Below are 25,346 nucleotides of genomic sequence, written 5' to 3' on the forward strand. Positions count from 1 at the left end.
ACACACACACACACACACACACTCGCATCTAACCACCTGCACCCACACAGCCACGTGCCTGGCGGCCGGCGTTCTGCCCACTGGAGATGCTCCTAGGCTGTTACTCTGACCTTGCAGCAGCCTGCCATGCCTGGGCCCTTGCATTTCAGGGGCAGCAGACAATAGTTTAGCACGAAGGTGGATCCACTGGGCCTAGTCGGATCACAGTCTGTCTCAGCCTCCGCCCCCTGTCCTGTCCTGTGTGTACCACTCCCCACAACTCCACCTTGCCTGGCAGGCAGGTTTGCCCCCCAAAGTGCCAAACAGAAGGAAAACTGAGTGCCAGGCCTTAATCTGGATGCCCCTTGCAACTCCAGTGGCGCCCCTTCCTCCAGGGGCCTGCAGTCATAGTCCAGGGGGAAGTATGACATAAATGACATGGCAGGTGGGACGTGACCAGGAAGAAAGGACAGTACCCAGAAGCTGGGGGGAGGAATGGCAACATAGCGCAAGCTCCTTCAGCTCCAAGGGCTCTGCTCAGCATTCATTTATTGCAGGCAAACTCATTGCAGGATGCGCTCAGACAGTGCCCGTGGCAAAGCTGAGCTTCCCTTTGGGAAGAGGCTTTCTTTTTAAAAGAGAATTTCAGCAAGTTTGAGTTTTTCGTAAATGTTGAATCCTGGGTTTTTGCTCCCAGGCTGGTGTGAGATGAAAATGCTGGAAACAGAGGCTGTACCTTGGGTGAATATATGACAACATGTCACCCCCACTCCGGCTGCCTGGCAGTGATGAAGCTAAGGGGCTGCTAGTGAGGAACCTCACCCATCCTGCAGCACGATCACCTCCAGCACTATCACAGCAGGTCCAAACAGCGTGTGCAGAAAGCATTTCCACTACGAAAAAACGTGCGTATGTGTGGTGGGGGGAGGAGGGGGTTATGGAAATGGAAATGTTCAGGGGAAAAGGTCAGTTCTAGCCCCAAATCTCGTCCCCCCCACCCCCAAAGTCAAAGCAACCATTTTTATCTCCAGGTGACATTTCAACACAAAGCAAAAATGTTCCTTTGGACTTTGAATGTCGTTTGCTTTGGCTTCTCAGTCCAGAACAAAACAAATCAACATTTTACATGGAAAAAGTTGATTCAAAAGAAAAACATTCGCTGGATCTTACGGTATTTCAGTCGATTTTTCCAGAGTCAAAATGAAGCAGCTTTTTAAGCTGAAATAGGAAAGTTCCTTTTGTTTTGGATTTCTGATTCAAAGTTCCCATGAATCTCAGCGGGGGACGAATTCCTTCCGAAAACCCCAGAGCTCCCCATTGAAAACCTGTGAGCCATGATTTTTCATTTGAAATTTCTCACTGGCCAGTGTGGTTCTCCAGCTAGATCCAATGAACACTTACTCCTGGCCAGGTCTTAGAGTCTCCAAGCAGAGGGACAGCCAGCCAGAGACAACCACGGGGTCTGTCTGCATCCACCAGCCTCAGTACTAAATCTCCCTTTAGATCCATTACAGGCGAGCCTGGTGTCTTATGAAAGACATGCAAAGGGAACTTATCACTGGGCTTTCACTTCTGTGTCTTTCTAATGAGTCCCACCGAGACCAAACTTCAAGGCTAGCAGGTTCACTGCATCCTTCACCAAGGGATGGTGTTCTTTCTGCATCATGCTTCAGCTCAAGGGAAGGCTGACACACTCCTCTTTGATCCATGCTAGCCTTCTCCAGGTGGGCACTTTGCCATGTCAAAGACAAAGATGTCTCCACTTCTTCATGTCAGCTCCCAGCTGAACCCTGCCTTGGGGAAGTCTGCCAGGCACAGTCCTTCCCAAGAGCCTTTGGATGCGAGCCTGGGACATGCTGCCTCCAGAGGAAGCTCGACACTAGATATGTCCCAGAGGTAAAGCGTACGGCCTGCACCAGTGCAAGATATGCCAGGCACTTGGAGCCCTGAAAGGAGGCAGGAGCCCTCTGCAACTCAACCTTTCTCCCCACCCCTGCCTGCTGGTGCTCTCCCACTGGCACTTTTGCAACCAGTTCATTCCAGTGGAGAAGTGGGGCTGGTTTGCTGGGTGGCATTCTCCCTTGGACCGCTAGTTGGAAGGGTCCTGGCACAGGCAGGCAGGGTCCCTAGTGCCTTCCCTTAAAGACACAGCATCTGCCGTGTCTCACGCCATGCCCGCTTCAACATGCTACCGTGGTGGCCTGTCTCTGAAAACCAAGTGGCCTCATGGTTGTCACGGTCATGGGCAGAGGTGCTCTACCCTTCAATACCTCCTGCACTCCACTCCTCACTGCTCTGTCCTTAGCTCATGAACGCACGGGCACTGGAACCGCCAGTGCCAGGAGGTTTCTTAATCAGCATTCATCCCAGACAGAGGAGAGAAGGGTTGGGCAAGTGCCACGGGGCTGAGAGAGACAAAGATTTCAGGGAAACCCTCTTACTCACCCGCCTTTGAACCAGAGAGACTTAGCTTCTCCAGCACCTCGAGCCTGCAAGGCAGAAAGTTCAGAGTTACCTGCTGTAAACCATGCGACCTTCAGCACAAAATTAATAGCAAAAAGAGGCAGGAGATATACTGGGACACGGCTGCATTTCAGAACGTGTCCCCAGCTGGTGCTCGCAAGCACCTGGGGAAGCCTGGGAAGAGATTGCATAGGGCAGCAGACGTCGGATCGACTGAAGCAGACAAGGATGTCCCCACCGGGGAGGTTGCCTCGGGAGAACAATGTATGACAGTCTTGAGATGAATCGCAGCTAAATTTGACTGCATGAACGGGAGCAACGAGACCCACAGACCTCCATCCACACCGAGTCTAGCACAGCAGCAGGGACAAGCTGCTACCTAGCAGTGGGACAGAGCCGGTTAACCCTTTGCTAGCAGCACAGCCACAGTGCATGGGCTAGGGGAGCCTGGAAGCACCAAACAGAGTCCTCTACTTGGGACGTGCTGCAGAGGGGTGCATGCAGAGGCCAGGTAGCCACCGTCAGCTTTTCTCTCTTGGTACATTTTTTCCCTTGCCAAGAAATTTTGTGAGGGGGACAAGAATATGAAGGGGATGCCATGTCAATAGAGCCCCCCGGAGCGTGGCACCACTATCCTCCCTGCACACACGCAGCCCCCAGGTTGGGTACACACAGCACCAGGGAGGAGGGCTCAAACCAAACACACTTACCTGCATGCATGCTACACCCCTTCCCCATGGGAAGGTGGGACGTGGACACAAGGACCATGGTGGTGAACAACTGAAAAGAGAAGCGGTGGGGAGGGAAACCAAAGCCCCAGGGGGCGAATCCGGAGCCCAAAGAAAAAAGAAAGATGGAGGATGGAGTCTAAAAACAGAACAAAAAATTGTCAACTGAACAGAAGGTATGAGGGCGAGGGAGCAGCACTGACAGACTGCCACGCCATGGAGCACACGCGGGCTGCGCTCCGTGCCCACCGGGGAGCCCGCGCCGCAGGTGGAGGTGTGGGCGAGTGTCCCGGAGCTAGCGGCAGTGTTGGGAACAGCAGGACAAGCTTCAGCTCAGCCTACCCACTTGAGCATGTGCCCTGTGGCACAGCTGGGCTTGTATTGCCCGCAGCGGAGCCCACACTGCCGCAACTTCACTGCAATTGCTACCTACGCCAGGGACGAGGAAGCTCACTTGCGTGTGCCTGCCACTGCCATGCCATGCCCAAGGGAGCCACTCTGCCTGCACTGGTGCTGTACGCTCTTGACCTGATGTAAAAGCCAAGCTTGCTCTGGAGACCAAGAATGTGTAGAGTCAGGCCATCCAAAGGCTCTTCTGGGTCCATCCAAAGCCCCCTCATCTCACCCCTCCTTTCCCCATTGGCTCCAGGTATCCCTAACCCTGGCCAGCCAGCTCCGGTGCTCTAGTGCCAGACACTAAAATGCCCCGGTGGGGCCGAAAGTAGCAACAGCACATTCCTTCCCTACAAAGACACCTTCTTGCCCTTGACATCAAGAGTGGTTTTGTAGTCCTTGGCATTATGTGGCCAGAGGTGAGGAGCACCGAGCCCCACCTGGGGAAGCCCTGGTGGCTCTGGATATGAGTGGAAGAGAGAAATTAGAGGAGTTTTCCCCTTAAGTTAGAAACCTCAAGCTCTCATGACCCAGGGCTGCAAGAGGCTCTCCCTTTGCTAACACTCACTCCCCAGCCTGGCAGGCAGGTACCGCAGAGCTGGAAGGGGCCTTAAGGGCCATGTAGTTCAGCTCCCATTACAGTCTCAGTGGCTTCCTTTCTGGAACTGACTTGCCTATGGCAAGTCAACTGTCCACTCTGCTCATCCACTTTTTAAAGTCCCCTCTAACTAAGAAGAGGGAGGGTAGGGGACAGGGGGAACGCAGAAGGAGCTCACTCACCTCTTGCAGCTGCATGCAGACTTTGTTGAATGCCCTCAGCCAGTTGGCTTTGGCTCGGGATTTGGCATCCTGAACTTCCACTTCCTCCCTCGCTCTGTAACTGGACACACAGATCAGTCACTGAATGGGGCATCGCTCAGGAACAGGGGCTCAGACCCAGCCCAGGCTAAAGCACAGTCATGTACATGCATACCCATTTCCTGCAAACCCAAAGTCCTTCCTGGAGGAATCTGGCTCCAGAGGCCAGGACCCCTCCAGAGGGAGGGGTCTCCATCTGGTTTTTCTTTTCAACCGTTTATCCAACACTACGTGGACCATTTATTTCCAGCTTGCCAGGGATGTGCTGCTGAGAATGCACCAACCCCAGCCTGGAGTTCACCTGAGAGCATGCTGTTACCTACACGCAACATGCCCGTGTCTAGCAGGGATGGATGGATATGTCATCCACGAGCCCTGGTTTTGGCATCTATGGCAGAAGGACGCCACCCCCGTCCTGATTATGCTGGAAGAAGGGGGATTTACTGGGTTATGAAGGTATTGCCCTTCATCAGATGTGGGGGTGGCAAAGCCCCTTCTTCAAAAATTAAAGGGTAGGAAAGAAAACGCAAGCCAAGCCCAACATGAGTCAGGGAGTTTTCCAGCCAGGCAGGAAATCTCACAGCAGCATGATTAAAAGATAACAACTTCTTTTAGCTACTCATTAGGCCACGACTTGGATCAGGAAAATGTCTAGTGTAGACACAGCATTACTATACTTTTGCTTCTGGTCTCCGGCAAAACCAGGCCATGATGCAATGCCCAGAAGAGTAGCCAGAGGGAAAGAAAAAAAATAACCCAACAGACCTTCAGCCTCACAAAGCATTTGGTTTAACCCTAACCGAAGATCAATACCAGGCGTCTGCTTTGCTGATCTTTATAAGAAAGGGCCCGGAAAGATTTCTATCTGAAGCTTATCCCCTCTAAAGTAATCTGATTAGAAACAACTCCTGATAGGTCCTTAGCAGGGGTTGATGCCATAGCCACCAGCACCGAAGAACAGGCCACTCTCATGTGACATGAAGCAATAAAACTACCAGATTTAGGCAGCATTAACAGGCTGTTATCTTTTACATGGAGGAGCCGCTGGAGGGGGCGAGAGCGAACAACGCACGTTTTACAAGCATGTTGCAGAGAAAATGCAAAATGAGGCCACCCCTCGGAGACTCCTGTCACCCTCAGCCTCTTTGTAAATATGTAAATTTAAAATTGTTTAACATGTTCCCCAAACCTCGTCCGTGTGTGTTCTTGTAAATCAGAGGTTTGCAAAGTCTGGCCTATAATTTAAACAAAATAAGAAACCAAAAGACGCCCATCACTGCTCCCCCTCCATTTGGGAGCGTTTGTGCTCACTGAACCATAGAAAAATAGATGTGTTCAATAATTAAAAGCAGAGACTGATGTTTGTACATTAGTCACATGTTGTACCAGAATGGAGCTGCCGAATAATCTCTAATTTGGGAGGCTATGGATGGGCTCTTATCAACAGCCCGGAAAGGTCACTGTCTCGCAGAAAGTTTTCTTTCCCCCTCTCTATTACAGACTATACCATCCAGGTGTGACGTGCACCCTCCAGTCAAACTCTGCTCCAGTTCATGAGACTTCACTCTGCGTGACCGCAGGCCGGTGAATTAAACTACATGCTTTGGAGCCTGGTTAGAAACCACGTGGGCTCTTTGTGAAGGGTGAATGGCTGAAAAGAATGTCCTCGGGCTAAAAATCATCGAGGCATTTAGAAAAAGAAAACGAAGGCCACAATTTGGTGGCTGTTCAGCTATGCCATCGGTCGCTAGGGACCTGCATGGAATGGAAAGGCTTTGCAGTGGCGCTGAGCACGGTAACGGCTTCCAAAAACTCTTCTTTGGCCCCCGGGCACATAACCTGCCTGCTGGACCTATGTATAGGGCAAACCAAGGACATCCCTTTCCATCCCAACCCAAAAGAAGTCATTACCCAGCTAGAAGAAATGCCAGCAGGCTCGGTGAGAGCCCCTTAACTCTTACCCACCCCCACCTACCCGGTTTTTGTTGGAGGAGCGGTCCAACAGCGGATGCTTTATTCCCCAACTGACTTTGGATGCTAATCAGGATCAGGGGCCCCTTTCCAGTGAGGGTGGACAACATAACTCGCACCAGGCTGAGCTCTGCATAAGGGCATGAGGCACCCAGGCATCAGCTCAGGGTTTGTTCTCAGGCCCTGCAGCATTTCTGGAGGGGTTGGAGGGAAGTATAATATTAAAGGCCTTGTATCACGTGGAAGACTGAGGCAATGTCTACACTGAAGGCAAGGAGTATGAGTGCAGCAGCAGCCTTACTCAGCTAACTTCAACCCAGCCAGCTTGGGCAAAACAAACGGTGAAGATCTGGTTGCAAAAACTTCAGTATGAGCTACTAACTCACCCTCACCGAAGCTAGTGCCGCTGCGTCTTCAGCAACCACCCTCACCCAACCCTGCTGCAGTTAACCCCCACACATGCCCACAGGCAGTGAGTCACATGGCCAACTGCAGCATAGGCAAAGCCGGGACTCTTCCCACTTGACTCTGGTGGGTTTTCATGATCCCCCCATAGTTATATAGGATAACTCTGGCCTTGTGCTCACTGCTTCTCCCACAATGAGACTGGTTGAGTGTCCCCGTGCTGCTGCTCAGAGCAGGGGGCCTGACACGCCGGCCTGCCTGGTTACATCGCACACAACGCAGAGGTGCTGAGCTGAGCGCAGCTCACACCTCAGTGGGACACCAGTCTGGCCCTGAACTAGACGCTTCCTCCCAAACAGCCTAGCTGGGCAGAGCCATGCTATGTCCACACCAGCCGCAGGACCCTGCCGCCAGCCACAGGACGCTGGAGCAGCCTGTGCGGGCAATCACCAGACTGAGCCACGTCCCCAGGAGCGTTAGGGAGGTGGGCCTAGTGCACGCTGGTACACTGAGCTACAGCTTGCGGCCTTGGGGCAGCACACACTGGGACTGGACAGCTGGCTCCAGCCAGAGTCCCAAGCCAGTAAGGACTCCAAGTTACAGCTCAATCAACCAGGGCAGACCAGCACACAGCTCACCCCACCTGGGCCTAGCTGCTTGGCCCAGCATGACAGCGGGCAGCACGGAGACCTGCTCCACTCCTTCACCTCCCAGCAGCCACCCACCTCTCCCCCTCACCTCTCTTCTGGTTTGGGGGGCTCAGGCTCTTGTCCCTTCTCTGGGACTGGGGGCTGCTCCTCTGCCAGCTTTTCCTGGGGGACGTCTGGAGTCTCCTCTAGGGCATAACCTGCCTTCTCCTCTTTCCTCTCCTGCTGCACCGCCGCCTGCTGCACCTGTAGCTGCGCTTGCTGCGGCGCCTGTTGCTGCTTCTGCGGCGCCTGTTGCTGCAGCTGCGGCTTCTGTTGCAGCGACTCCTGCTGTTGCTGCTGCAGCTGCCCCGGCTGCTTCTGCTGCTGGTAGGGCTCTCGTTCCAAGGGCTCGGACGCGTACGCCTCACGGCCCTGCAGCTTGTCTTCCTCGGCCTTGGGGTAGTCCTCCTCGTTGTCGCTGTAGTCCTCATTGAACTCGTCCTCTTCTTCCAAGTAGAGGTCATCATCTTCCTCCTCCCAGCGGGGTGAGTCCTTGTGGTAGCTGACCGAGCTGTGGCAGGAGTGGTAGGAGTCCCCATCCCGCTCGTCGATCTCTGAGCCCCGCAGGCTCTCGTCGGGGTCGAAGTCGTCGCTGAGCTGGGAGCTCCCTTGGCTCAGCTCCCCAGAGGAGGCGTAGCGGCTGCTCCCAGTGGGGCTGCATGGGGCAGGTAGGGGTTGGGTTGGAGGGGAGAGAAAGACAGAGGCTTAAAAGGGCCTTTGAGTCACAGCCAGCATCTCTCCCTATCTGGCCAGCTTGACCCTGAGAAAGACCTCACGCCTCTGGTCCTAGGCTCCTGGGAACCTCGCCTCCATGTAGTGCTGTCTGATGCTGGGAAGCAGTCCAAGAGGGCTGCCTCCGGTACCCCCAGGCAGGCAGTGGGTAGTGCAGGCACATGGGGCCAGAGGGGGAAGCTTCATAGCTTTGCAGCCCAGCACCGCAGCACCAGGTGCCTTAAATGACTCCTGGGATACTGCTGCTATGTCCTTAATCCTGCACCCCACAGCTGGGTGGAGAGAACAGGGAGTTAAGCCAGGGCAGCCCTAGGGTGCACGGTGACTAGAGGTAGGTCAGGACAGCTCAGACTCTCCAGCTCACACAGCAGCCGAAACAGAGGTTCCCTGGGTACCTTGGCAAGGACACGTGGTGCCCGCAGTCCCCAGGGAATAATGCTGTGTAGGGATCAGCTACTGGCAACCAGAGGCTGGTGGCCAGGCGTCCCCTGCACCAGCGGGCCCCTTTTGCCCAACCCCAGCCACTCCTCAGCTGGCAGCGCAGGCCAGGAGTCTATGGGTGATCAGCAGCGCCACCCTCCAGCAATGGCTGCAGAGCAGCTGCACCCTGAACCCCACTGCGGAGATGCCCCTTCCGACCTGGGCACTCCTCCCATACCCCTCACCTGGCCCCATGTGCACCTCCCTGCTGCTCCCACCTCTCCGTACCCCCTGCCTGTGCTCCTCCCAGCCCCGGGGGCGCTTCTTCTAGCCACATCCCCCTCGCACATGACACTTGTGGCCATGCTCCTTCCTGTCCTCCACCGCCTCTGTCCCTCCCAGCTCCTCCCTCCTCTGCCCATCAAATGCCTGCAGGCGGTTCTTCTGCCCTCCCAAATCCCTTCCTCTCCACCCATCCCTCCTGCCCTCACAGCCCCCCATTCCTCTCTTTCTCCCCATGCAGGTCTTCTCTGCCCTGCCTCATGCTGTCCTTTCCCCTGTATCTCCTCCATCAGCCACACCGCGTCCCCTACACCCGCACCCATGCACCCATAACACACATGGGCCCAAGGGCCACTCATGGCAGACTGAGACTGGGGCTCAGGGACGGGAACGTTGCAGGACTCCAATGGGGGGAGACTGGGGCAGGGGAGGGACCGGGGAAAGGGGACTCCTCATCGAATCAAACACTGGAAACGAGGAGAAACAAAACCGGGTGCCATTCTCCGAGCACCGCAGCGATGGTGGCGGCGTCTCCGAGCTGAGGGTTCACAGTAAGCGCGCATGCAGACATAGTACAGGGACACACCTGGGGGTAGGCCGATACCACGTCTCCAGCACCGGCAGCAAGGGGGGGCGGTATTTAGGGGCACACGCAGGCACACACGAGATCCCCTCGGGCTGAGCCCTGTGCCCGGATGTGGCTGTGCCATCCCTGCGGGAAGCTGGTGGGAGGGCCAGGTTGCCGCACCTGGGAGATCCTGGGCAGCTCAAGGAGAGAAGCACTGGGGAGACTGTGCAAGCTGGGCAGAGGCTGGACCCATCAGGGAGAGGACGCAACCAGATTTTGGCAGAGACTGAAGGGGAGATGGAGAGAGGACTGAGCTCTCCCAGCACCACTTGAGTGAGGTCTCAGCCCCGGACTCTTCCGGGTCCCAGCGTCACCTTCCTGCAAGCTCGGCCCCAGAGAGAATTTAAAGGGCTGGCCTAATGTACAAGAGCACGGACCGAGTGCCTCAGACCTCACGCTGTAACCCCACGTTCAGGACCAGACCTCTGCTTCCCCCAGCAAGCCCCACTGCCCTCGTGGAAACTATGACTGCACTGCATGGTCTCACGACTAGCTTCTCTTTGAGGCCTGGCCCCTTGCTGCTCCAAACACATAAGTGAGACAGGGGAATTGGCAGCAGCCCTAAAGCTGGGGTTGAAGTCAGTTCTGCCATCGGAGGCCACATGTTTCACTAGGGGATTCTCGCCTGGTCCGGAGGTCTTGCAGAAGACCCGAGCCCCGAGACCATCCACAGCCCTCGCACCACACCTCGCACAAGTGTCCTGCCCTTCTCCCAGCCCAGGTTGTGCTCCAGCCCTGGCCTGGAGTGAAAGGAATGACCGTGGATAGGCTGAGTGACCCCGCTCCTTAAGGACTATCCTCTCTACACTGTACCGTGCTAGGATTGGGGCTTGGATGCTCCGGTGATTGAACCGAGACATCTTAGGCTGAACTGCATGGAACGGCCTAATCGGGCAATTAGGTGCCCAAGAGAGGGGCTGCAAACTAGAGTGGACAGAGGATGAGGGTACGGTTCAAGGAGCAACTGGGGGCTAGAGGAGACAAAGTCAAGTGGCTTTGGGTCCAATCTCAGCCAGCCGCACCTTAAAGCCATCTCAGGTCCTTGCTGCCTTCTACACTGGGGTCTCCTGGGACATGTGCTTTGCTGCCTGGGGGTCCCTGCCTGAGTGAGAGTCCTTCAGAAAATGTCTCCACAGTGGGGCAGGTGCCGGCGTAGGTCAGGAGCACACACGAGGCAGGTGGCTCCCTAGAGAGGCATCTCTTGCTGTGGCTGGACATGTGTGCAATGCAGACTGCACCGGTCACCTCCAGGGTCACATGTTGTCCCATGAATTTGGTACATGGTGGTGGTGGTACGGGGGTAGGGTGGGGGGGGGGCTTTGTTGATGCCGCGGACTGTGTTGGGCTGCCATTGCCAGGACTGGTATCGGCCTAACCCGGGCTGCAAGGACCAACCACAGCACTCTGCATAAGGCACAAGGCTAGAGACAAGGTAGAGACCCACCTATCAGATAGGTCTAGGGACCGCCTGCTCTCAAGGGAGTACTGGCGGCTGGTCCGCCTGCTTGACTCGGAAGCGGACTCAGCGTCGCTGCGCCCGTTTGTGGCAGAATCTACGCTATCGTAGCGTCTGCCGGGGAGGAGAGGAACACGGTCAGCAAAGGTCACCAACAACCAAACACGCAACCACAGACACGAGCTCCTGCCGTGGCCACGCAGCCGCCACTCCTCTCCTCGGTGCTGCCCCCCCCTTCCCCGCAGTGTCCGCCCCCATGCCAAAGCAGCCGGGGGGTGAGGATCCCATCTGGGCAGAGCAAGGATGTGGCCAGGTCAGACCTCAGCTCGGGTTCCCGACCAGATCTGGGAGGATGCTCCCAGTCAGACTTCTCTGACGTGGGGGATACGTCACTTGGATCTGAACTCTCATGAAAAAGCCAGGATGGTCTGAAATCACTGAGATCAGGTGCAAGGGAGGCAGGCGCTGAGCCAGCTCCTCCTGACAGACCTGCCACTCTTCTCCTGCCCTGCAGCATCCTCTGCTGCTCCAGGCCCTGGCTCTGGCCCACTCCCACACCTCTGCCAGGCTGCTACATGGCGATCAGCGCCCTCCCCGGCCACCCCTGCTCGACACGTGCCAGGTGCCCCTGGGGTTCAGCTGGACACCGCTCATACCTTCCTCTCCCAAAGGGCCGTTCCTTATTCTTTGGAAATCTCACAATAGTGGGGGTTACAGGTTGGGGGGTGGGGGTACACTTCCAAGCTACCCCCACCATCCCAAGCTCCCTCCAGGGCCCCAGCATTGCAGACTCGGCAGCAGCAAACAGGGGAGAATATCTCTGCTGCCGCTGTCATCAGGCATCACTAAAACACCCTCCCCAGAAAGGAGCAGGGGGTCCCTGCTCCTTTGCAGACTGCACAGCAGTAGGGTCAGGGCCAGAAAGGTTTCCCCTGATGCATTTAAAGAGAGCTAAGGTGCTGGAGGAGCTAGCTGGGATCAGCCAGCATGCTAGGATGTGGCACCACTGTGGACGAGCCCCATCTGTATCAGTCACTAAAGCTGTATCCGCAGGAGGGTCAGGCTTTGCCACCCCTCTAGACCGTACCCATCCCTCAAGGTGCCTCTTGCAGGTCACCAGGTACTAGCCTAACCTCTCCCCAGAGGGGCTGTGGCTTCCTACCAGCCGCTTCTGCTTTTAAAGGGGTGGAGCAATCTCTTCCCGTCTCTACCTGATGGGCCGCTGATCCGAATAGTCCATCTCATAGCTCTGCATGGAATCCGTGTACGAGTCCCGGGAGCTCTGCTGCTGGTGCCTCATGGGATACTGGTGGACCGAGGCATTGGGCTGGGAGGTGGTGTAATAGGGAGGTGGGATGCTATTGCTGGTCTCGCTTCGGTAGTCGCTGTCCCGGTCATCCACGGTGCTGTCAGGGTCGTCATCTGCAAAGGGCCAGTTGCCACCAGTGAGCTGGACAGGAGCATTTCACACGGGATGGGACCACAGAGCCCCACAACAGCTGTGCTCAGCAGTTGAGGCAACACCAGCTCCCATGTCTGTGTTTCAGTTACCCCAAGGCCGTGGCCCTTGCTGCCACGTGCATCAGCTAGAACTGTGCCACTTCTTCACAGCCAACACCCGAGTGAGACTCAGTCTTAAGAGAAGGAGTCTAGAAAGGCCCTTCGGCAGAACTGTGGGCCCAGCTGGTGCGGGTGTCTGTGGGAGCTGTGGGTGCCCAAGAACTGTGCCCTGCTAGCCCTGTGCATGTGTGGGGTTGGTGTGTTTTGGGCGAGTGTTAGCGCTCCCGGAAACTCATCGCACTGGCTCTAGCAAGGCTCCTCAGCACCAGCATGCCCACTGCTCCCTTAGCCAGGCTCAGGCCACCTCCTGGGCAGGGACCATTGGCAGAGGTCAGGTCCTGGCATGTGGGCGCCTGCCAGCTTCCTGCCTGAGGTAGGGCTGCTATCTGTCCCCTGGCAGGGTGATGGCCCCTTTGGCTGCTTGGGGATGTGCAGGGCCCCCTCAGCACCTGGACTGTGATGGGCATCGCCAAGGCCACATGTTTGCAAGCTGGTCTGAGGAGGGAGCTGCAGAGTGATCTGGGGGCCCAGTCCAGGGCCAGGTTTAGAGCATCGATCTGAGATGACCAAATGTGTAGGCATCCCCTTCAACCTGCCCCTTCCCCAAGCTCCTTCTAGTAGCAAACTCCGGGCTGGCAGCTGGGACGTGGTTTGGGGACATAACTCAACCTCTCCCAGGATCTGGGAGCTCCTGGCCTGCTCCTACCCAAGATTTAAACCCTGGGGTTGAGGCCCCAGAGGCAATAACCCACCATACCATCCTCTCACACCACTTCAAACCACAGGCCCTGCCCCCAGCAAGCACTGGAGCCCAAAGGGATTCCTTAGCCCAAAGGGCAGACTGTAGGGGTAACCACATCATAGGGGGTGAGGAGGGGAGGAGGGAAATGGGATTATACATAAGGGGTCGGGGGAAGGGGAAGAGGAGGGGGACATGGTGAGGGGTCCTTAGGATGCTGACATTCTCCCAGTAATCTCTTGCCATGGACAGGCCGCCTCCCGAGCCTGGGGCAACTGGTGGAAAAGCACAGAGCCTTGCGTCACAACCAGTGAACCCTGCGGGCACCTGATTAAAGCACCCACCCTGCACACTGGGACCATCCCATACCCCCTGACCAAAATATTACAGTGCCATCTGCACACTGCTCCCCTCCCCAGCCCCACTTCCTTCCCTGGGGTCGTGTCCTCCTTCTACCCCAGAAGGAGCAGGGCTTTGCAGATGGTCCTGTGTCGCAGCAGGGGCTGCCACCTGTCTCCACCGAGCACTGCAAGACATGCCAGCTAAAGTATAGGAAAGCCAGAGGTGAGATGAGAGCCCAGAGCCACCCTGTGCCACCCTGTAACCCTTGAGGGCTTGTCTGCATTAACTATAATCTGTTCACGGGGTTGGAGCTAGAAGGTGGGCTCTGCTGGGTGGGGAGGGACAGCTGGCCTCTGGAGGGATCGGGGTAGAGAAGGGAGCGCTGCCTGCCATGTAGGAGAGAAGAGCGGATACTTACTCTGTTGTTCTCCCCAGCCAAAATAATTCCAGTTGCCTACAAAGAAAAGGGGCAGAGACAATAAAGACGGACATGACTCCGGGAGCAGGTGTCAGAGCCCAGATGGGAAAAGCAAATGTCCCTTTCCAGGAGCAGGCCCGAAACAAACCCCAAGCTCCCCTCCCAGCCCAGACGATGGTGTGTAGCTCCCAGGCTCCAGCGCTGCACTGGTGCTCAGGGACCAGTCCTGTCCTGCCCCCCCCAAGCTTGGTACAGATCCAGACCCAGAGCTGCCCTGGCCTGTCTCTACAGCACACCCAGGGGACATGGGACCTGCCATTTCAGCTGCTACAGAGTTGGGGTGGGGGGCGAGGACTAAGCCCCTGCTGCAGTGAGCTGGGGGTGGGGGCAAGAGGGCTGAGGTGGAGTCCATGTGGGAAGGGGGCTGGAGGGAAAGGGGGACATGTCGGAGGTGCTGGTGAGGCTGCAAGAAAAGGTCCAGGCAGCAGGACTGAAATATTGGTGGAGCCAGGTCATGGCCACATCTGGCTCCAGCCCAAACAAGTGCAGAGAAGATCTGGCATCACCAAGGAGCTGCTGCGCTGGTCCCGCCGGCCAGTGTCACCAGGGCAGCCGACGCGCTGGGTAACCTTCCAACCTGCCTGTGCCATGTAAGCCTGAGGAGGGGACTCATCAGTTCAGGGCTTGGCCCGGCTCTGCTCTACCCAGGTCTTCCCCATGCTCCTGCCCCATGCACGGGTTCAGTTGTGTGGCCTTGGTATCCCCCAGGTGTCCCGCTGCGGCGGTGCTCCCGACCAGCCATTAACCCACCCACCCTGGAGCTGCCCTTGCCACCCGTAGGTTGAACTCCGGCCCTGAGCTGGTCCCGGATTCAGGTCCCTCAGCTGGTCCCGGATCTTGGCCCACGAGGGCTAATTTATCCGTGTGCCAGAAGACGAGGAGGTTGCACACTGCCCCGGTCTCCTCCACCAAGGGGAAAGCCCGGGGTAGGAGGAAGGCCCACATACACCAGGTTGTAGCCATGCGGGCACCACCAGCAGAGAGATGGGCTGCGTGGCACGCGCCACAGCATCCCGTCTCCTGTCGCGTGGTACGGACAGCGGGGCACACCAAGCGCTCTGCAGTGCCCCTGGCCTGGTGGGGCAGGGGCTTGCCCGATTCACCCCTCTGCACTCAGCCCTTCCAAGGCCCAGTTATGGGCTCTGCTCCACAGCTGGAGAAACCGAGGCAGTGAGGAAGGGAAGGGACCTGCCCAGCTTCTCTGCTGCAAAGCAGAAGCTTGAGAGGGAAACAGGCCCCCACTCTCCCTTTCTCCAGGGCCTGGCAGGGGCTCCGCGCTCTCCAGCCTGAGAGCCTGGGCAACACAGCTTCCCCCCCACCCTCAGTGGCCCAACCATTGCCTGCCCCCACTTGCCATCCCGCCCCACTCCCCCTGCCCCTGCAGGACTGACCCAAGGCTGGGACCCTGCCAAGGCAGAGGACTGAAGCAAAGGGAGAGAGAAAACACAGGCAGACGAAGGGAGGAAAATGGGAGCAGAGGGAGGGGAGGGAGAGAGGGAAGGGACCACGCATGTTGGAGGAGAGGGAATCACATCTCATGCCCCACTGGGGCCAGCGGTCCAGGTCGAGTCCCCGCATCCAAACATTATAAAGTGCCAGCCCAGGAGCCCTGCCACGCTAGGCATGCTTCACTGCTGCCGGCTACAAGGCAGTGAGATGCGGACAAGTCTGGAGAGAGTGGGCCCAGGGCCTCGAGCTGTCCCAGTTTCAAGCATGGGACACAGGGGCTGTGCTGTGGGATGGGGGGCACCCCAAGCTGGGGTGCTGGGGCAGGGGGTGCAACTTGCTGTCATGCCTGCCCCACTCTGTGCGAGGCCAAGCATGTTACACTGTGTCCTGGGGCACCACAGCCTCTACCCCCTGGTACCCCCATGGCCCCCTCCATGCTCCATCCTGCCCCCATGTTAAGGCATCTCAGGGGCCACAAGGGGCCCATGGCGCAGCTCTGCAGGAGCTGAAGAGGGTGGGAGGCTGAGGCCTTGCTGTGAGCAGGGGCAGACTGGTACTTACAGCACTGGGAGCCGTGCACGGGGAGTGGCTTCTCCTGCTCCTCCTGGAAGGAGTACTGGGGAGAGGACAGAGAGCGAGGGTCATGGCCATCCCCAAGGTTGCCCTGGTCCTACTGAGGACCTCTCAGCAGCAGGGAAGGGTTTCCAGGCCCCTTCCCTTCTCGGAGCTGCACAGTGCCCAGTGCAGGGCAGAAGGGCTCTTAGCGGGCTCGGGACATTCCTGTTTCCTGCCCCGTCTCCCTCCTTTAGCTCTGGCAGGCGCACTCAGCCATGCCATCCTCCACCTGGGGCCACTGCAGCACGTGCCACCCAGGCCAGCGGGAACCCCCCAAGGCTGCCGGTTTGGCCGAGGAGATGCACTCAGGCTCGGGCGATGGTGGGGGGAGCCAGGCCCCAGCACTGACTTACATCATCCTGGTCCCTCATCGCATTCAACTGCTCTAGCTTCTTGGCCCAGTACCTGGCCTCCTCCTCGGGGATGTCTGGAAGGCAAAAAAGGCTCTGCCATCAGCCCTCAGTGTCTCTGCAGCTCGCCCCCTTCCCTCTCAACACGGGCTTGCTGCTGCCAGATGCACAGACGCAGAGCACAGCTCTTGGGCGGGGGGCACATGGCCCCTAGCTGGGGGCCAGGGAAGTGCGAGGTGGGGGAGAGATGGGGGGCGGCTGGCAAGGCAGGGAGGAGAGGATGAGTCAGAGGTACCTGCCCACCTTCCTAGGGAGAGCCCCTGGAGGAAACCCAACGGGGAGAGGGGAAAGCAGGGGACGGGAGAAGGAGCAGCTGTCCCGTGGGCTGCTGGTGACGGGCCGTGACAGGCGGTGGCAGTCCTCACCACAGCGAGCAGTGAGCCATTGCACTGATGGTGATCAAGCAATAGTGGCCCGAGGGCGGAGGAAGCCCAGGGCTCCTGAGCCAGGGAAGAGGGAAGGGAGGAGAGCTGGGGAGCCCAAGCCCTGGGAGGGAAAAGAGAGGGGCACGGGGGGGGGGAAGAGGATTGTCCCCATGGGAGTGGATTCTGTGACAAGGCCCCTCCACGCTCGCCGCAGCCCCCTGCTATTCCAGCCTGGCGTCCTGACCCGGTCAGCGCCCCTCAGCTCTCACCCACCCCCACCGCTGCGTTCCCACTTTTGGGCACCCGCTGAGCTCTGCCAGGGCCCCTCATCTGTACATCCAGGGCAGCACGTACCAAGCGGCAGCTCGAAGCGGGTGTCCAGGAGGATGCGGTGGAAGGTGGGGTCCTTGGTGCCAGAGATCTCGTTGTCGGTCATGATGACCTGAGAGTCCAGGGTGAGCCATTCCCCAGGGCCCTCCTGCAGGGAGAGCGCCGGCAGTCAGCAAAGAGGCTTGCTCAGGGCAGGGTGCTCCCCAAGGCCAGGCACCATGCTAGCAGTGCCGTTTAGTGAGCCCCAGGCAATCGGCAGGCCCAGGTGCAGATGGAGTCGGCTGCCACATCTCCCTTGGCCATCAATCCTACATGTCCAGGTAGCCAGTACCAGAAAGAGGCAGAGACATCCTGCCCACCTGGGAGTCTGCCCAGGCTGGGCAGCAGAAGCAGAGTGAGGCTGGTCTCTGCTGATCATCGCCTCTCCCTGGGCTGTACTGGGAGTGGCCACATGGAGCTGATCTCCCCCAGGCTGGGCTTGGCTTGGCTGGGAAGCGCCCTCTCCCCCCTCTTCTGACACCGAGAAAGAGCAACAGGTCTGAAAACCCACCGAACCACGAGGACAGGGGCTGTCCTTGACCCTGGGGCACTCTGCTGCTTTGGGTATTACTACCACCGTCCTCTATGCCTAGCTCCACAGAGCGGCACAGCTAAGCCTCACTGCCCCCATGGGTACCGAGGAAGTCTGTGATGAGTGGGGAAACTCAAGCACAAGGGGGACAGTGATATCCCAAGGACAAGCAGCAAGTCCATGACAGAGCCAGGGACCAAATCCTGGAGTCCTGAGTTGCATCAGACCCTCCTTTCCATCCATGGCCCCAGTGTCTGGCCAGCCCCGGTGCCCATGGCTCATGGGACATCCTGGCTGGGCTCCCAAGGACCGATGCGAGGCACTTTCCCCAGCACTTGCGAGCTGGTGGGGCGACTGTGCACCTACCTCATTGGACTGCCGGATGGTCCTCAAGGGGATCCATACGGTGCCCACCATGGTGTCCCAGATCAGCCCCTTGTTCCACACTTCCACCGTCAGCCCCAAGTCCAGGCGGTTGATCTCGCTGGAAGAGAAAGCAGAGCAGTCACACAACAGCCAGCGCTGGCCCCAGCTTGCTCCCTGCATCCCCATGGGGGCTCCAGCAACGTGCGCCACGTCACGAGTGACTGGTGCCTCCTGAATCTGGGGGGGCACCTGCAGAAGCCATCGCCTGTGGCAGCCCTGCCAGGGGGAGCACCAGCCCTGCTGACAGCATTGGTGTCACCTGCTGGGGGGGCACTGGCCCAGTCAGGGAGGGCACATGCACCCCTGTGCATCTCCTACTAGTCACCTATGCCCCACGTGGGCCTGAGACCGCTCCACTGGTTCCCCCAACAGGCAGCCTTCCTGCCCTGCTCCCATAGCATGAGGATTGTTTTCGCCTAGGTGGTTTTACAAACCTGCCAGGGGAGATCCCCTTCTCCCTAGCCTTGAACAACTTGATGCAGTTGACGGTGGAGACCTGTTCACGGCACTGTGGGTGGGCACCCCATGAGAGTCTACTATAGTCTCCCTGTGGAGGATCTCAGCTACACGATGTATAGTGATGGGGGATTGATCTTGGGCTTTCCCTTTAGCTTGATCCTTTGGCTTTTTGGCTAGGGGCAAGCAAGACTGTGGCGCATGAACCCCGAGACCTTTGGGATTGGGACCTGCACGTAGGATCCGTCATGGATTTGGGAGTATCTGAACCACCAGACTGAAGAGTCTGGGAGGAGGAGACTTGCCAGGGATCGCGCCACAGATGTGAACAATTGAGCTCTGCTCAGTTGATAGAATTTAAAACTGATTTGGCTGATTCGGCCTGAGGCATGAAATTTTAAAAAAAAATAGTGCCTCCACAGCAGTCAGAGCAAGCCGGGACTGGAGCATCTTGGAGCTCCCCTGACGCCCACGTTCCCATCTGTGCCGGGCTGCAGGAAGAACAGGACAGACCAGCCTGATGGGAGGGTCCCCCTGGCTGGAGCTCGGCGCTGGGAGTTGTGTTTGTGCTTATTTGTGGCTACAGGACCAGTCTCAGAGCCAGCCCCAGCCCGGTGCCTCTATCGCTCTGTCTCTGAGCTGTGAATTGCGCACGCTGCTCGCGCGTTCCCCTCGCAGGGGCGTAGGATGCAGGAGCCTTCCTCCGGCAGATGACATCCATTTTAAGCGCAGACAAATTTGGAGCCTCAAATGACTCATCACTTGTCACTTCAATCTCGCAGCAGAGCACTCAGGCCAGAGTGGTGGCATCAGCTGAGCTACATGACTTACAGCTGCGGCAGTTCTGCTGCAGGCCGGGGCTTCAGGGTTTGACCCCCACCCATCTCGCCAGCATTGCATGCTCGGGGCAACTGGGAGGTGCAAACTCCTGTCCCTGCAGTGTGCTGTCCCCATGCTCCACTGTCTCCCACCCTGCCAGCTGGAGTCCTCCAGGACCTTGTCTTGGGAATCAAGAGGTCCCTTGTTCCTCGGGACCCACCTCTCTGCCTGGCCCTGGTCCCTCTTGGGCTGCGTGGCAGCAATTTTCTCTACCATAGCGTGGAGGATAGCGGTCCCCCTACCCCTCCATTCCAGTCCCCAGGGCTCCCTCTGCAAAACCAGCATCCACCAGGCCTCCCCCTTGCTCCCCCACCCCCAGTGGCAGCTGGGTGTCTCAGCCAGGTGGAGTACAGCGACTTTGGGTCTGCCTGGTACCTGGCAAGACTGAGGGCTAGGGATGCCCCGATGCCTTGGCAAAGCCTCACTCCTCTCTCTACCCAGTGACAGGCGCCACGGCTGGGAGGTGTGATGGCCCTGTCACTGCAGGTCGAAGCCCTTTAAGTGCCTCTGGGGGGGGCTTAGAGACATCCCAGCCCCTCAGGCACCCCTCATGAAGCCTCTGCTAGGGCCCATGAGACAGTAGTGCCAGCAGGAGGAAGGAAGGCTGTGAACCTGTCTGCTCAGCATGGACCAGGGGGATACCATATGGTGTCACACAGGGGATACGGGTCCAGCACCTGGCCACAGTGCAGGGACCTGAGCAGGGACCCTTCAATACAAGGAACAGTACCCTTGAATACTCTGGCTCTGCCTGAGCCCTGGGGGGATCCAGGACACAGGCCCCTGACATCCCAGTCTGTTCAGCCTGTTCCCAGCCCACACTCACCGTGAAGCTTACGTGACCCGTGGGGCTTCTCAGAGATACCCTCTGCCCCAGGAGAGAGAGCCTGGCCCTGCCCGCCTGCCCTGCAGCCCCCTGGGTGGTGGGAAGCACTCACAACATGAAGTCCTGCTCCCAGCACGGCAGGTTCCCGCGCACGGCGATGGTCGTGCTCTTGACATTCTGCACCTTCAGTGTCGCGTAGGTGTTGAACTTCTCTGCAGAGAAAGGGGCAGAGGTGACCGGGGGTGAAAGCCCCCTCCCCATACATGCAGCAAAGCAGGGCAGCACACACTGCCTGCCCCAGCCTGGAGAGCCCCCGTGGGCTCTTCCCACCCAGCGGGGGCTCCCCTCAAACCTATTCCCAGAGGCACCAGGCTCTCCCTGGACTGCCTGCAGCTGCCTTTTGCTATAGCAAACCTAAAGATGGCCCCAGGCGCTCCTTCTCAAAGGGCCAGAGCAAGGTGGCCAGGAAAACCAAGCCCCCTAGACAGGAGCCTGGGCTGGGTGGGAGAAGCCCATTCTGCATCATGCACCTGACAGGGGAGATAAGGGAGCTACTCACCTTGGGGCCCATCAAACTTGGCTTTTTTAACTGAAAACAGAGAGAGAACAAAGCGTGTTAGTAGCTAGACCGAGAGACACATGGAAGCACCCAGTCAAGAGCTAACGTCCCTCTTCTCTGCCTCTTCCCACAATCCGCCTTCTCCGCACCTTGCTGGCTAGCTCAGCCCCCGCACACAGCCACTTGCTGGTGAGCTCTGACCTGCCGGGGAACCGCCCGTGCCAGAGCCCGGGGCACCCATTCTTCCTCCCTGCCACCGTCACGTGCACACAGGGCCATTTCTGCTCAGCCTGGAGGGGCAGTTTGGTCAAGGGACAAGTCCACAGTCACGTGACAACTCGGAGGTCTGGTCCATCTGCCCTGTCTCAGAAACCCAGACGGTGTGGATGCTCAGGTCTGAATCTCAAAGCCCAGGAACCCCCAGATCGGAGCACCCTAGAACTGGGGCTGGATCGAAACCTTGGCTCCAGAATATGCCACCGAGGCAGAATGACACCTGCTTCCCACTGACAAGCACCACCGGGGAACACAGCAACCACTCCCTCCCACCCCCAGGCCCTCTGCTCTCCTGTGAGCCCAACAGACGCTCTCGGATCCAGGGGCCTACGTGTTGGTGGGTGAAGGCATGCCCGACCTGCCCAAACCTGGACCTCCTTGAACGTCTGCTTTACGTAACCTTGTTACCAGGCTGGGCTGCAACGTCAGCCCTCTGATCGTTGCCCCTCGCACAGGCCCACCCTGGTTTCCCGTCCTAGCACTGGCATTGCCCCAGCTCCACTGCCTTAGTTCCCAGCCATGCAGCTTTTACCCACAATGCTTTCCACAAACAACTTGACATTACAACTACAAGCGTCTGGCAGTTGCAGAGGCGCAGCCTAGTACAAAGCCCCAGGGTCTTCAAATATTTATCGTGCTGAGTTTGGGCATCGTGGGGAGGCTTCAGGCTGAGAGGGATTTCAGCTCTGCTTTGGATGTCTCGCTTTGCACGAGCACAGCGGTGGAGCCCTGAAGGGAGCGTGTAGAGTTGGCTGGCGGAGGGGGTGTGAGTTTGAGTGGGGGCTGATCTCAGAAGGGAATGTCCCACTAGGTCTGTATTTAGCAGGACCTGAGATCTTGTCATGACATGCAGCGTTGCTGGATGGGATGCCCGAGAACCACTGTTCTCTAAGGGAGCGGAGTAATTAATCAGTCATTCCCTCTCTCCTGTAGCACCTGTCATCCACTGAGATCAACACACCTAGGAGATGCTAATTAGGCTTTGCAAAACCTGATGAGATGTGCAAGTATTATTACACCCACGGCACAGGATGATGACGATGCTCTTACATAGCAGCACCTCTAGCAGCAGCTCCCAAACTGAGGGTCATCCCCACAAATGAGGTCACACTTATAAGTGTGGTCATCGGTGACACTGGCCTACGGGCTCCATTGAGTTGGGAGCTAAAAAAATGCATATGAAGAGACAGTTCCTGCCCTACAGAGCTTATGAGCTACATAGACCAGAAGGTGAGAGGGAAAACAGAGGTAAAGCGAGGAAAAATGACTTGACCAAGATCACACAGGTGATCGGTGGCAAAGCTAAGATTGGAACCCGGGTTTCTTGGCTTTATCCCCTGGACCACACAGTCCTTCTAAGGCACAGTAGATCTTAGTTACAGCTTTTGGCTTACGGATACGTTTTATAGCAGACACATTATTAATACACAGGCAGCCTCAACACACCCACACACCAATAATAACCTGACAACTCCCCCGGATCACATATCATATCTTTAGCTGACACAATTGATAGTTCACGTGCAGCACATGTCTAGTTAAAAAGTCCCATTTTTAAACAATTTTCCTCTGCCATCAATCAAAAATTAAATCTCAAGATCAAAGGAAACAGAGTCACCTACATAGTAACAATCCAGAAACCATTTTCTGGATGCTCCTGAACGGCATGTAGCTGTATGTCCTGGGATTTTCTTTTATGTGCATTATGCCTTTATTATACGTAACCTCTACAAATGCTCTAAAATGCTGAAAGTCATTGCTATTGTGTTCTGCCTCCTGCAGATTGTGGTAGGGAAGACGCACCCTGTGCTCTCCTTCTCTTGCGGAGATTTTACTTCTGTCCTTCCTTGTTCTGGTTTTTCCACCTCAGTCTCCCATAGCAATCCTTTCAAGACTTGTTCCAAGTTATACCTAGTAGAAATGTGCTTTGCTGTAAAGGAAGTAGGCCTAAAACATCTTCCCTGATTGATAAATCAGTGGGCGTCCTCACACAATATGGCTGAGCCCTGCTGCTACCAGTTGGCCTTTCTACTACCAGTTGCCGTGAGCAAGCTAAACCTGGGATTGGTTTGCTTCTACCACCACTTGCTCTTTTCCATTAACAAGCCTTAAAGAGCACCACTTGTGCTTTTGTATCATGGCTTCCCACAGGATCACAGGCTTTCATTGCTCTGATTAGGCACTAACTCCCAGAGGCACCGCATACACAGTGAGGATGTGGTGGCAGGGGACTCAGGGGCCAAGTCAGTGCCCAGAGTGTGGCCTGTACTGAAGTCCACGCTATTGAGGCTCTGCTGCTATCAGCACTGAAGTGAGCAAGTTCAAACCACACTTTGAGATGCCCAGACTGTGTCCTCTGGCTGCAGCAAAGATTGGGCTCTAGTCATAGGTAAATCAGGGGTAACTGAGCTGGGGCTTTGGCTTTGCATTAGTACAGGAAGCTATATCCATATGGACCAGGGAATATCCCTCTCTGAGCCAGACACACAACATGCCTACTCTGGGATAACTTCCTCTGGCTTTGACCGCTCAGTAAATTTACTCTGTAGCAAGGAGCTCTTCCAAGCTGCCTGTCCAGAGTACTCATGAATATGGCACGGGGAGCTGGTCTGCATTGAACAAACGACCACTTCAGAGTGAGACTGGCACTACTAGAGGGCACATGACACCTACACCACAGAAACCTGCCTTTGGGCCCCCTCCGAAGGGACCTGACGCCAGAGTTGAGCATTGCCTCTGGAGCTCATGCTCAGGGCTGTGCTCTCACTCCACTTCTCCAGAGCAAACCGCTAACGCCCAGGACTGAACATGTCGAGTATCCACTCCTTGTAAGGCAACAACATCTTTGGCCAAAACTCCCCTGGACTTCAATGGTGCTACTGCTGGTTTACACCGCAGTGAGAGGCAAAATGGACCCTTTGACAGGAGGCACAGCTCTGGGCACATGAGAGGCATTAGCTTGGGCAGCAGCCCCCTTGGGGATGGAGAACAACTCCCATGGTCTGAGACACCTGGGGAGTACTGGCCAAAGCCCCGAGGCTGGGTGCTGGGGAGCAGCTAGCAGAGTGGGAAGGGGAACTGGGCTTTTCTGTCTGCGATGTTGTAAATGAGCCCATTTCCACTTGAGAAAGGCCCATCGTGGGGGTGGCTCTGCTAATCCAACGCTATGCTGGCTGCGGGGGCACTAACAGCCAGCAGCCTTTTCTCTGGGGAGGTAGCATGGCCCCTGGCAAAGCAAAGAGCCTGGGCTGGCTTTTAAGTTGCTGAGTGAAAGGAGTTAGGAAAAGCTCTTATCAGTCTTCAGACAAGAGCACAGCTGCTGGGGTCACGCAGGGGTGGAGCAACAGTGCTGTCCGCGGGAGCTGAGCTTCAAACAAGGACACAGCTTCACTCGCCACTCAAAGGGAAAGGGCAAGGGGTAGCTGGCAGTTGCTGGAGCAGGCTTGGGCAGCCAGGGATGGTCCCAAAGGCTGGGCAGGCACTGATGGGCTGGAGATCAGCCTCAGGGAGGGGTGGGATGGGGGAGAGGATACAAGCAATGCTTCACAGCCAGCCTGCTGCTGCCTCAGCTGTCACTGTCTGCCCCGTCGTCTCCTGCACCAGGGCCCGAGCTGGCACTCGCTAGCCCCTTTGCTGCAGTCCTCCCCCTGATCCTAATGGCTTCCTCCTCCTTCAGCACCCAGTGTGGGGCACAGCCCGGGGTGGCCATCACAGAGGACAGTCCGGTTGTCCCCTGTCCTCTATTGATATGAAACCAGATGCCTTTATGTCCTCTATTTTTCTCTTTGAGAGAAAAATAGAGGACATAAAGGCGTTGGGTTTTGCATCCATAGAGGACAGAGGACAGAGTAGCAGAAAACTGGAATGTCCTCTACGATGGCCATCCTAGTACAGCTCGGGGTGGCAGGAAGCCCCAAGTTGAGTGGACCTTCCTGAGTGATAAGCAGGCAGCAGAACCAGGCTGACCTGGGCAAGCTCAGCAAATGGGCAGGTGAGAACCTGATGGTGTTTAACACCGAAAAATGCAAGGTTCTCCACCTTGGGAGGAAAAACCTGCAGCA

General features: G+C 57.1%; 1 protein-coding gene across 1 annotated transcript in view; it reads right to left on the minus strand.

The window, feature by feature from the left end:
• LOC109320536 (protein unc-13 homolog A-like) overlaps positions 1–21,636 on the minus strand; it is a 45,006-nt gene extending 23,370 nt beyond the window's left edge. The window contains exons 1-14 of the mRNA XM_019550677.1: positions 21,617–21,636; positions 21,159–21,210; positions 21,010–21,073; positions 20,563–20,662; positions 18,230–18,347; positions 17,317–17,440; positions 16,541–16,614; positions 16,134–16,188; positions 14,064–14,099; positions 12,216–12,426; positions 10,993–11,118; positions 7,536–8,141; positions 4,344–4,443; positions 2,425–2,468 (exon numbers count right to left, since the gene is read on the minus strand). Coding sequence (XP_019406222.1) covers positions 2,425–2,468; positions 4,344–4,443; positions 7,536–8,141; positions 10,993–11,118; positions 12,216–12,426; positions 14,064–14,099; positions 16,134–16,188; positions 16,541–16,614; positions 17,317–17,440; positions 18,230–18,347; positions 20,563–20,662; positions 21,010–21,073; positions 21,159–21,210; positions 21,617–21,636 — 1,730 coding nt within the window. The remainder of the gene's footprint in view (positions 1–2,424; positions 2,469–4,343; positions 4,444–7,535; positions 8,142–10,992; positions 11,119–12,215; positions 12,427–14,063; positions 14,100–16,133; positions 16,189–16,540; positions 16,615–17,316; positions 17,441–18,229; positions 18,348–20,562; positions 20,663–21,009; positions 21,074–21,158; positions 21,211–21,616) is intronic.
• Positions 21,637–25,346: the final 3,710 nt, after the last annotated feature.

Source organism: Crocodylus porosus, unplaced genomic scaffold (assembly GCF_001723895.1).
Source record: "Crocodylus porosus isolate Cpor-Errol unplaced genomic scaffold, CroPor_comp1, whole genome shotgun sequence".
NCBI lineage: Eukaryota > Metazoa > Chordata > Crocodylia > Crocodylidae > Crocodylus > Crocodylus porosus.